Source organism: Carlito syrichta, unplaced genomic scaffold (genome assembly GCF_000164805.1).
Source record: "Carlito syrichta isolate Samal-C Ts95f unplaced genomic scaffold, Tarsius_syrichta-2.0.1 Scaffold308819, whole genome shotgun sequence".
In the NCBI taxonomy this organism is placed as follows: Eukaryota; Metazoa; Chordata; class Mammalia; order Primates; family Tarsiidae; genus Carlito; species Carlito syrichta.
Genome location: NW_007252915.1, coordinates 153,851 through 166,957, shown reverse-complemented (window position 1 = coordinate 166,957; position 13,107 = coordinate 153,851). Strand labels below are relative to the sequence as shown.

Sequence of the window (13,107 nt, the reverse complement as noted above, 5' to 3'; positions counted from 1 at the left end):
TCTGTGTACCGGGAACTTTTGGCTATGTAGCAATCAGCTTTTTTGACCTTCAGCAAAATACCAACAGTTTGTCTTCCCCGATTACGACTGAACTCCCCTGTTCCCAAATAATGAGAGTGAAGGGATCATGTTTAGCCTTCTCCATATGCATGAGGCACTTGACAGCTTACTTTAATGTCTTCTGTCATGCTGCTCTTTTTCATCAGGACCAAAGGAATTTGGACCCAGTTCAAATTGAGCAGGAGATGCAGTCCAAGTTGCCACTCTGGGAATTCCTTCAATTCCCTCTGCCCCCACCATGGAATAGCACTAAACGTCTAGCTATGATTCATGAACTTATGCACTTTTGTACAAGTGGTGAGTACGTTGCTTTGTCTTAGCTTAAGCTCATTTTAATTGATGGTCATATGTGTCTCTTAAAATTACATCCTGATTTACAAAAAGTATTGAAAGACCTTTCAGAGGCTAAGGTGGGAATGTTGATTGGCTGCAATTTTCTTATGTTGAATAATGTCATTAGCAATGGTATGATAACTATAATGCATAACATTCTTTAATTTGAGGCACTGGGATTTTTTTCCACTGTGTTTCCTTAACCATAGTAATTCTCTTTTTCCGCCCTTTCCTCCGTCTCTACCCAACCTCTCCTCCCCCCCATTGGCTTCATTAGAGATGATGTGACGATCCAATCCTATCTAAGAGGAGTAAGGGTTCATATTTTTTTTAATTTGAAATAAACCTCTCATTCCAAAATATCACAATCCTTTCCCATGACAATGCATCCTCTCCCTCCTCTGCCTCACCACTGCACTCCTTTGTCATCACTGTAGATCTCACAAATATTGCAATAACATTGTACACATTATCTGGAAAATGGGAAGAGCAACCCCGACCATGCAACTTTGCCCCAACTCAGAGATATCTGTCTTTGAATCCTCATCCTATATCCTCTGGTTGTAGTCACCCATAATCAACAAAAAACAATTCTAGAATTTGGGTACTTAGAGAAAACTTGAAGTATTCTCTCTTACGTCCAGTCTGAATCAATAGGTCAGACATAACATTATATTACATTTTTCAATATCTCTATACCTATCTTCCATCTATCTACACTGAGAAAAAGATGGCCTACAAGAAATTTACTTCACCCATAGAGACACATACAGGCTGAAAGAAGAGGGATGAAAAAGATATTACTTGCAAACAAAAACCAAAAGCAATCAGGGGTAGTTAAATCAGATAAAATAGGCTTTAAGTTAAAAAGAGTAAAAAGAGACAAAGGAAACCACTGCATGATGATAAAGGGATCAATCCAACAAGAAGGTATGACAATTCTAAATATATATGCACCTGACACCAGAGCACCCAAATACATAAAGCAAATATTACATCTAAAGGGAGAGATCATCTCTGATACAACAATAGTACACCTCACTCTCAGCATTAGACAGATCACTTAGAAAATTAACAAAGAAACATTAGATTTAAACTGTACTTTAGACAAAACGGATGTAACAGACATTTTCAGAATATTTTATTCAACAGTTAAAGAATCACATTTTTCTCATTAGCACATGAAACATTCTCTAGGACAGACCACATGTTATGGCACAAAAAAAGTTTCAACAAACTTTTAAAAATTGAAACCATATCAAGTATCTTCTCAAACTCACAATAGAATAAAACTAGTAATCAGTACAGGAAGAACTTTGTAAACTATACAAATACACAGAAATTAGACATGCTCCTGGACAACCATTGGGTTAATGAAATAATTAAGGAGAAAATTTTAAAATTTTTTGAAACAAATGAAAAGACAACACACCAAAACCTCTGGGATACAGCAAAAGCAGCACAAAAAGAGAAGCTGTGGCAATAAACATCTACATCCAAAAAGTAGACCGATTTCAAAAAAATAATCTAGTCATGCACCTCAAAGAACGAACAAAACAAAAACAACAGAACTCAAAATTAGCAGAAGAAAAGAAATAATAAAGAGCAAACATAACTAAATAAAATAGAGGTTAAAATATACAAGGAATCAATAAAATAAAAAGTTGTGGGGTTTAAAAAAAAAAGATAAACAAAATTGATAAGCCACTAGCTAGACTAGCCAATGAAAAAAAAGAATTGACCCAAATAAGCAAGATTAGAAATGAAAATGAAGACATTACAATTTATACCACAGAAACGTAAAAGATCATCAGAGACATTTGTGAATAGTTATACATTAAAAAATTGGAAAACCTGGAGAAAATTGTTAAATTATTGGACACATACAACTTATCAAAATTGAATAAGAAAGAAATGGAAAACCTGGACAGACCAATAACAAGTAACAAGATTGAACAGTAGTAAAAAGACTAACCACTGCCCCACCCCCTAAAAGCCTAAAACCACATGGCTTCATTGCCAAATTCTATCAAAATGGCAAAGAGGAACTAATACCAATTTTTCTCGAACTATTACAAAAAATTGAAGAGGAGATTTTTTTCAACCAATTCTACACTGAACTACCCTGATACCTAAACCAGACAAGGACACAACAAAAAAAGAGAATGTCAATAACAATAGCCCTGTAAGCCAATATCTTTGATGAACATGGATGCAAAAATCCTCAACAAAGTACTAGCAAAGCAAATCCAACAGTACATCAAAAAAATAATACACCATGATGAGGTAGGTCTTATCTCAGAGATGCAAGGATGGTTCAACATACACAAATCAATTACCATAATACATTGGAGCGGTCGAGGGATTGGCAGCTGAACCAGTTGGACTATGCAAGTCCCAATGTAAGTGAGTGAGTGAATGGGAACTTTTGTGTACGTGCAGGTGAATGAGTGGGCATGTGAAAGACTGATTGAGTGAGGGCCAGGGAGTTAGAGACCAGGGCTCTCCTGGCACAGCAACTGGTGCCACAGCTGCTGGGCTTGGACCTTAGCGATTCCTGGGATGCAGAAGCCGAGTGTAATTTTTGTTTGTTTGTTTAAATAACAAAACCCTTCCTAGGAAGAAAATGCTGGGAGAGACTATCTAAGTGGGGACTCAGGAGCAAGTGGCCAGGCCCCTGGTACAACAGCTGGTGCTGCAGCTTCTCTACTTGGTCCCTGGCTCTTCCTAGGTTGCAGAAGCCAAGCGCCATTTTTTTTTTCAACTGACAAAAGTTTTCCTGTGAAGAAGTGGCAGGGAGAGGACATCACCCCAGGCTCTGCCTCATCATTGCAGCAGGAGAGACTGCCAGCTCCAGGCTTTGCCAACCACTTCAGTGCCTGGCAGGGCACTCGCAGCAGGGGCTGCAGAGAGAGTCCAGAGGCAAACTCCCACAGAAGAGGACAAGAGAGGCACCCCACCACCATCTTGAAGGTGGGGCAGGAAAGTGCTCTGACTTGCTCACCACAGAGAAACAGACCAGATCTCTGTGACTGGTGGATCAATTACTCAGGGATTGATCATGACCCAGAGACAGTATCCTGAGACTGCTGAGTTCCAGGCGCCCCACCTCCTACCCTGGTCCAGTCATGGCAAAAATGGTGTGGCCAGAAAAGGATGAGGAAGGACTCCAAAAAGATCAGTGATGAGTCTGGGGCTGACCCAAACCCCCTCTCACCAGCAATCCTCTGAGTGTTAGAACCATATAGCTGGGCCACGACTGAGAGGAACAAACCCAGGCAGAACCTGGATGTCGGTTGCAATAGGAGAACTCCATTCCTGGATAGACGTGGCTGGGGCACACCCACAAGTACATACCTGGGGAAGAGACACTCCCACATCTCCTTAACAGAGGCAATCTCCTTGACCATATGAGAGTGGGAAGGGAGGACTACAGTCCCACCCACCTCCACTGCCCCTCCTCTTTCCCTGCTCCTGACACTGAGAGAGTGAAAGAGGTGGCTCTGGAGAAGAGACCTGATTAGAGGAATAATTACAGAGTCTGCCAAAAGAGGGCAAGGGTGGTTTTTAAAAAAAAAAAAAAATTTTGTTAGTCCATCAATTTTTTAAAATATTTTTCCTTTGTGCATGAATGTGTATGTGAGGGTTTGATCTGCATCCCCCCCAAATTATTTTCTTTTCTTTTTCTGTGTCTTTCTCCTTTTATTTGTCATTTTCTGTTTATATGTGTATGTGAATGATTGAGTGTTCATCTTTCAATTTTGTTGTTGTTGGCTTATTTTTGCTCTTTTGTTATTATGGGTTTTGCTATTTTTATTTTTCATAGCTTAAGGTGTGTGTCAATTTATATGTGAGGGTTTAACTGAATTCCTTTTTTTTTTTCAGGTCTTCCTGTTTTTCTTCTCTATTCACTTTGTGCTAGGCATGTGTGTGGGTGTTTAGTTTTCTTGGTTTTAGGTTGTTGTTTCTTTTGTTTCACTTTGATGTTTTTCCAGTTTGCTTAGGAAGGTGTGTGTATGTCTGTGTGTAAGTGTTCAATTGTTTTTTGCATTGGTTTCTGATTTGCATCATCATATAGAGTGGTGGTGGGGAGTGGGTCTCAGGGAACACATACCACAATAAGTGAACATTGTTTCTGAATCCTAGAGGCCCATCCCATACTTTATTCAAATTCCAAAACTACAAGAGACAGCAAAGCTTCACATGCACCATCCTATTTCAAAATATAGAACAAATCCAGAGCCCAGATCAGGGAAGAATAGAGGACTGAGCAAACATCAGAAGGGAAAGCCTCTCCCACTGACACTGCATAACAGAACTAAAGAGAAAAACAAGAGATCTGTCACAAATGAGGAAAAACCAAAGGAAGACCTCAGGCAATTTCAAGTGTGCCAAAAAAAAAAACTCCTGAAAAATCAGAGCTTGGTGCCCAAACAATGGAAGTCACCCACAACTGACCCCAGATTATGACAGGGATTAGAGAATGGATGGAAACAGTGATTAAGACTCAAGAAAGAAAAAATGCAACATTGAAAGAACTTGTAACCGATATTTTGGCAATAAAAAATTTCATCCAGGAAATAAATAAAAAGATGACAAGCATAGAAAGCAGAATTAATCTAGCTGAAGAAAGAATCTCAGAACTTGAAAACCAGAACATGGAATTAACCCAATCTGTGAAAAACATAAAAGGAAGATTCAGAAAGAAAGAATGAAGCCTACAAGAGATGTGTGATTTTATCAAGAGGCTGAACCTTCACCTGATAGGTATCCCAGAGAAGAAAGCGAAATGGGTAACAATTGGAGCAAGTATTCCAGGAGGTAATCCAAGAAAACTTTTCCCATCTCACCAGAGATTTGACCAGCCAAGTACAAGAGATACAGAGAACCCCCGCAGGACATCAAAGGAGGAGACCAACCCCTAGACACATAGTAATTCACCTACACAAAGTAGGCACAAAAGAAAAAATCCTAAAGGCAGCAAGAGAGAAAGGTCAGACTACCTACTGGGGAAAACCAATCAGAATAGCAGCAGACCTATCAGCAGAAACACTACAAGCAAGAAAAGACTGGACTCCTATATTCAAAGTTCTCAAAGATAAACAATTTCAACCAAGAATTTTCTATCCAGCCAAACTCAACTTCATCAGTGATGGAGAATTAAAACCTTTCCCAGACATCTAATCCCTAAGAGATTATGCAGCTTCCAGACCAACTCTACAGGAGACACTTAAAAAGATATTAAGCACAGAAGAAAGAAAAAAAAATCATGATCACACATTTTCTAAGAGAACAGCAAAGCACAGAATCAACAGAACACAGCACAACAAGAAACTAGAAAATATGCAACTACATCAACACCAAAGCCCAAAGAAAACAGGCAAACAAAGAAAAAAACAACATGACAGGGATAAACGATCACATTTGTATAATCAACCTAAATGTGAATGGACAAAAGGCACCACTGAAAAGACACAGAATGGTAAACTGGATAAGAAAACATGAAACAATTATCTGTTGCACCCAAGAGACTCTTCTCACTACAAGGGACACACACAGACTCAAAGTTAAAGAATGAAAAACAAGTTTCCAGGCAAATGGATCACAAAAGAAAGCAGGAGACACAATCTTAATATCAAACAAAACAACCTTTAAGCTATCAAAAATTTTAAAAAGATGCAAAGGGACACTACATAATGATAAAAGATTTATCCATCAATAAGAGATATCCATCCTAAACATACATGCACCCAAAACAGGAATACCAGCATTTATAAAGCAACTACTAAGTAAACATAAAAAAGATATTGACTCTCACACTATTAATGTAGGGAAATGAATACCCCACTAACAGTCCTAGATAGATCATTGAGGCAAAAAATTAACAAGGAGATCCAGAACCTATACTTGACACTCAACCAAATGGACTTAATAGATACCTACAGGTTATTCCACCCAACAATCACAGAATATACATTCTACTCATCACCACATGGAGCATACTCCAAGATCAATCACATGCTTGGCCATAAGTCAAGCATAAACAAATTCCATAAGGTTGAAATCTGCAATTAATCTTCTCAGACCACAGTGAAATAAAAATAAATATCATAACCAACAAAAATCCCCTCAAACCCACAAAGACTAGGACACTAAATAGTATGATGCTGAATGACTACTGGGTCAACATAGAAATCAAAACAGAAATTAAATTATTCCTAGAAATGATTGAAAATAAAGAAACAAGCCGGGCTCGGTGGCTCAGCCTGTTATCCCAGCGCTTTGGGAGGCTGAGGTGAGTGGATTGCCTGAGCCCATGAGTTCAAGACCTGCCTGAGCAACCTGGCGAGACCTCATCTCTACAATAAGTCAAAAATTAACCGGGCATGGTAGCACACACCTGTAGTTCCAGCTACTTGGAAAGCTGAGGCGGAAGGATCACCGAAACCCAGGAGGTAGAGGCTGCAGTGGCCAGGAGTGGCCACTGCACTCCGGTCCACTCCAGTGAGACTCCAACTCAATAAAAAAAAAGAAAGAAAATAAAGAAACATCCTATCAAAACCTCTGGGATGCCATGAAAACAATTTTAAGAGGGTAATTTATCTCTATAAACACACATCAAGAAAACAGAAAGATCACAAGTTAATAACCTAAGAAATCACCTAAGGAAGCTAGAAAGACAAGGTCACCAAAACCCTAAATTTAGCAGAAGTATCCAAATCACCAAAATAAGGACCCAAATATGGGACACAGAAGACAAAAATATCATTGAAAAAACCAACAAAACAAAAGCTGATTTTTTGAAAGAATAAAAGAGATTGATGAACCTTTATCCAGAATGACCAAGAAAAAGAGAGAAAAAGCCCAAATAAACATATCAGAAATGCAAAAGATCAAATCACAATTGATCCTGAAGAAGTGAAAAAGATTATCAGAGTTTGCTATGCACACCTGTATGGAAACAAACTTGATTACCTAAACAAAATAGAGGACATTCTGACATCACACAACCTCCCCAGGTTGAAACAAAAAGACATTGAAACACTAAATAGACCAATAACAACCCAGGAAATGGACTCTGTCATACAAAAACTACCTCCAAAAATGACCCAGAACCGGATGACTTTCCAGCAGAATTCTACATAACATACAAGGAGGAGCTGATACCAATCCTATTGTAAGCATTCTAGGAAATTGAGAAAGATGGAATTCTCCCCAAATCATTTTACAAAGCTAACATCACACTGATACCCAGACTGGGTAAAGATCCAACAAAAAAAGAGAACTACAGGCCATTATCCCTTATGAACACAGATGAAAAAATCCTCAACAAAATTCCAGCAAATCAGAAACAAAAATACATCTCAAAAATCATCCACCATGACCAAGTAGGCTTCAACCCCAGGTTGCAGGGCTGGTTCAGCATTCACAAGGCCATAAATGTAATTAAATACATCAACAGATGTAAAAACAAGAACCACATGATTAGATAATTAGATCCAGAAAACGTTTTTTATAAAATCCAGCATCACTTCTTGATAAAAACCCTCAAACACCTAGGTATAGAATGAACATGTCTCAAATTAGTAAACCCACAGCTAACATATTGCTAAGTGGACAGAAACTGGAAACATTTCCCCTGAAAATGGAACAAGAAAAGGCTGCCCACTCTCACCCCTCTTGTTTAACATTGTGTTGGAAGTCCTAACTAGGGCAATTGTACAGGAGAAGGAAATCAGGGGTATCCAAACAGGAAAAGAGGAAGTAAAATTTTTCATCTTTGCTGATGATATGATCCTATATCTTGAAAATTCAAGAGAATTTATTTTAAAAAAAAAACATGCTCGCACTGATAAAGGAATTTGCCAAAATCTCAGGGTACAAAATAAATTTGCAAAAGATGATTGTATTCCTATACACCAACAACAAGCAGGCAGAGACTCAAATTAAAAGCACAATCCCATTCACAATAGCTACAAAAAATTGAAATACCTCGGCATCTTCCAAACCAGAGAAGTGAAAGACCTTTACAATGAGTACTACAAAACACTGCTCAAAGAAATCCAAGAAGACACAAACAAATAGAAAAATATATCATTCTCATGCATTCTCATGGATAAAAAGAATCAACATTGTTAAAATGTCCATCCTACCAAAGGCAATCTACAGATTCAATGAAATATCCATTAAGTTACCAACATCATTCTTCTCAGACCTGGAAATGACAATACAGAAATTCATACGGAAGCATAAAGGACCAGGAATCACCAAAACTATCCTTAACAAAAGAAACAAAGCAGGAGGTATCACATTTCCAGACTTCAAGCTTTACTATAAGGCTACAGTAATCAAAACAGCCTGGTATTGGTACAAGAACAGGCATATAGACCAATGGAACGGGTAGATATTCTGGAAGCAAAGCCTCAATTTCTCAACCAACTCATCTTTGACAAAGCCTCCAAAAACAACCACTGGGGAGAGAACCTATTCTGGTAAGTGGTTCTGGGAAAACTGGCTGATCATATGCAGAAGATTGAAACAGGACCCCTACCTATCACCATACACAAAAACGAACTCTAAATGGATCAATGACCTAAACGTAAAACCTCAAACTATAAGAATCTTAGAAAACGCAGGAGATACCCTTATGGAAATTGGAACTGGCAACCAATTCCTATGCAGAATCCTAAAGACCCATACCATAAGAAATAAAATAGACAAGTAGAACCTCATCAAACTGAAAAGCTTCTACAAAGCAAAAGAAACCATCAAGTAAGCAGGGAGACAGCCCACAGAATGGGAAAAAAATATTTGCAAACTGTGTGTCTGACAAAGGCCTGACATCTAGGATCTACAACGAACTCAAATGTGTCAAAAGGAAAAAAACAAACAGCCCCATTAAAAAGTGGGCAAAAGACATGAATAGACACTTCTCAAAAGAAGATATATGGGAAGCCAACAGACACATGAAAAAGTACTGAGCCTCACTCATCATCAGAGAAATGCAAACCAAAACCACATTGAGATACCATCTAACCCCAGTGAGAATGGACATCATTAATAAACCAAACAACAACAGATGCTGTGGAGGATGCAGAGTAAAAGGAATGCTTCTACACTGCCTGTGGGAATGCAAACTAGTGCAACCTCTTTGAAAGACAGTGTGGCAATTTCTAAACAAACTAGAAATTGACCTTCCATTTGACTCAGCAATTCCTCTATTGGGAATATACCCAGGGGAACGCAAATCATTCTACAAAAAAGGTACCTTCACATGTATGTTTGTTGCAGCTCTATTCACAATAGCAAAAACATGGAACCTACCATGATGCCCATCAAAGCTGTACTGGATTTTAAAAATGTGGTACATATACACAATGGAATATTATGCAGCCATAAAGAAGGACAAACGTGGACTTTGCAGCAACTTGGATGGATTTAAAGTCGATCATACTCAGTGATCTATCACAGAAATAAAGAACACAGTACCATATGTTCTCACTCATAAGCAGATTTTCAACAAATATAATGCTATAAGAAAGGAATTGGCCAGTAGTAGTAAACTGTCAGGGAAGGGGGTGGGGGATTGGCATTTGAGGGAAACTGCGAGGGGAGGGAGGGACATAACTCATCAACAATGTAATCGTACCTGCGTAATCAACATTTGTATACCTAACCCTGAATTGTACTCCACATCTTTATAATAAAACATAATAACAATACATCATATCAACCAAATCAGGAAAAAACCACATGATTGTCTCAACAGACATGGAAAAAGCCTTTGATAACATTTAATATCTCTTCATGTTAAAAAAATACTTTCAACAAACTAGGTATGGAAGGAATATACTTCAACACAATAAAGGCCATAGATGATTAACCCATAGCTAATTTCATTCTAAATGAGGAGAAGTCAAAAATCCTTTAAGAACTGAAACAAGACAAAAATGCCACCTTTCACCTCTCCTATTCAATCTAGTGCTAGTGTTCTTAGCCAGAACAATCAGGCAAGATAAATAAATCAAAGGCATCCAAACTGGAAAAGGAGAAAAGTAAAATTGTCCCTTTTGCAGATGATATAATCTTACATTTAGAGAAATCTAAAGACTCCACCAAAAAAAAATTTTTAGGGTGGAGGGGGACACATAACATCAATAAGGGTACCTGTCTCAAACTAGGCAAAGTGGGAACCAAAGGGAGGCCCAAACTTTATACCTGTATGTTGCTCACTTCATCCCTAATCCTGAATGGTACCCCACATCTTTAAAATAAAATATATATAATAAAAAAATATATAAGCATACCTTTAGGATCAATGTATGTTTTCTAGAAATCATTTTATTGTACAGTTTAAAATTTATTAGGTAAAATTTGAAAAAGAAAAATTTTTAACTGATAAATAAATTAGTAAATTGCAAGATACAAAAATCAGCCTACAACAGTCAGTAGTTTTTCTATATACCAATAATGAGCTAGCAATTCCACTTATAATAGCTACAAAAATAATATAATGCCCATGAGTAAACTTAACCAAGGAGGTAAACGACCTCTACAAGGAAAACTACAAAACACTGATTAAAGAAATTTAAAAGGATATGAAAAAAATGGAAAGACATCTCATGCTCATGGATTAGAAGAATTGGTATTGTAAAAATTACCATACTACGCAAAGCAATCAACAGATTCAATGTAATCTCTATCAAAATTTCAGTAACATTTTTCACAGAAGTTTTTTAAAATCCTAAAATTTGTATGTAACCAAAAAAGAGCCCAAAACAGTTAAAGCAAACCTGAACAACAACAACAAAAAGTTGGAGTTATCACACTACCTAACTTCAAAATATATTACAAGGTTTTAGCAACCGAAGCATCATGGTATTGGTATAAAAACAGACACGTAGGCCAAAGGAACCAAATGGAGAACACAGTTATAAATCCACATATTTACAGCCAACTGATTTTTGACAAAGTGCCAAGAGCATACATGGAGAAAAGGGCAGTCTTTTCAATAAATGGTGCTGAGAAAACTGGTTATCCATTTGCATAAGAATGAAACTAGACCCATATTTCTTGCTATCTATAAATATCAACTAAAAATTAGTTAAATATTTAAATGTAAGACCTAAAACTATAAAACTATACCAAGGCATTGGTGTAGGCAAAGACTGTATGGCTAAGACCTCAAAATCTCAGGCAACATGTGTCTGTTGGCTGCTCATATGTCTTCTTTTGAGAAGTGTCTATTCATATTTTTTGGCCACTTTTTAGTTAGCTGTTTATTTTTTTCTTTTTGGCACATTTGAGTTCCTTGTAGATACTAAATGTTAAACCTTTGTCAGATAAACAGTTGGCAAATATTTTTCTCATTCTGTGCACTGTCTCCCCACTCTCTTGGTTTGTTTTGCTTTGCAGAAGCTTTTCAATTTGATGAGGTCCCAATTATCTATCTTATCTCTTATGGCATGGGCATTTGGGATTTTGATCAGGAATTGGTTGCCAGTTCCAATTTCCATAAGGGTGTCTTCTGCATTTCCTAAGGTTCTTATAGTTTAAGGTCTTATGTTTAGGTCTTTGATTCATTTAGAGTTGATTTTTGTGTATGGTGATAGGTAGGGGTCTTCTTTTACTCTTCTGTATGTGATCAGTCAGTTTTCCCAGCACCATTTACTGAATAAGTTCTCCTCTCCCCAGTGGTTGTTGGTGGAGGCTTTGTCAAAGATGCATTGGTTGAGAAATTCAGTTTTTGCTTCCAGAATCTCTATGCTGTTCCACTGGTCCATATGCCTGTTCTTGTACCGATATCAGGGGTTTTTTTCAAAATTATTATTGTAGCCTTAAAGTTTAAAGTCTGGAAGTGTTATACCTCCTGCTTTGTTTCTCTTGCTGAGGATTGTTTTGCCTATTTGTGGTCCTTTATGTTTCCATATGAACTTATTGTTGTTTCTAGGTCTGAGAAGAATGATGCTGGTAATTTAATGGGTATTGCATTAAATCTGTAGATTGCATTTAGTCGAATGGACATCTTAACAATGGTGATTCTTCCAGTTCATAAGCAAGCAACAGTTTTCCATTTGTGTTATCTTTGATTTCTTTGTGTCGTGTTTTGTAGTTTTCATTGTAAAATTCTTTCACTTCTCTGGTCAGGAAGATACTGAGGTACTTCATTTTTGTTGGTGTTGTTTCTATTGTGAATGAGATTGTGCTTTTTATTTGTTTCTCTGCCTGTTTGTTGTTGGTGTATAAGAATGCCACTGTCTTTTACCCATTGATTTTTGTACCCTGAAACTTCACCAAAGTCTTTATCAGTGCAGGAAGTTTTTTGACAGGTTCTCTTGGATTTTCAAGGTATAGAATCTTATCGTCAGCAAAGAGGGATAACTTCACTTCCTCTTTTCTTATTTGGATGCCCCTGATCTCTTTCTCTTGTCTGATTGCTCTGGCTAGGACTTCCAACACAATGTTGAACAGGAGGGGTGAAAGTGGGCAGCCTTGTCTTGTTCCAGTTTTCACGGGAAATGCTTCCAATTTTTGTCCATTTACTAATCATTAAAGAAATGCAAATTAAAACCACACTGAGATACCACCTAACTCCAGTCAGGATGACCAACAACAATAACTCAAAAAGCAACAGACACTGGAGAGGATGCAGGGAAAAGGGAACACTTCTACACTGTTGGTGGGAGTGTAAACTAGTACAACCTCTGTGGAAAA

At 37.6% G+C, this 13,107-nt stretch overlaps 1 protein-coding gene across 1 annotated transcript in view; it reads left to right on the top strand.

Moving 5' to 3' along the window:
• Positions 1–13,107, top strand: part of SPAG17 (sperm associated antigen 17) — a 219,011-nt gene that overhangs the window by 80,860 nt on the left and 125,044 nt on the right. Inside the window, exon 13 of the mRNA XM_021716455.1 lies at positions 207–357. Coding sequence (XP_021572130.1) covers positions 207–357 — 151 coding nt within the window. The remainder of the gene's footprint in view (positions 1–206; positions 358–13,107) is intronic.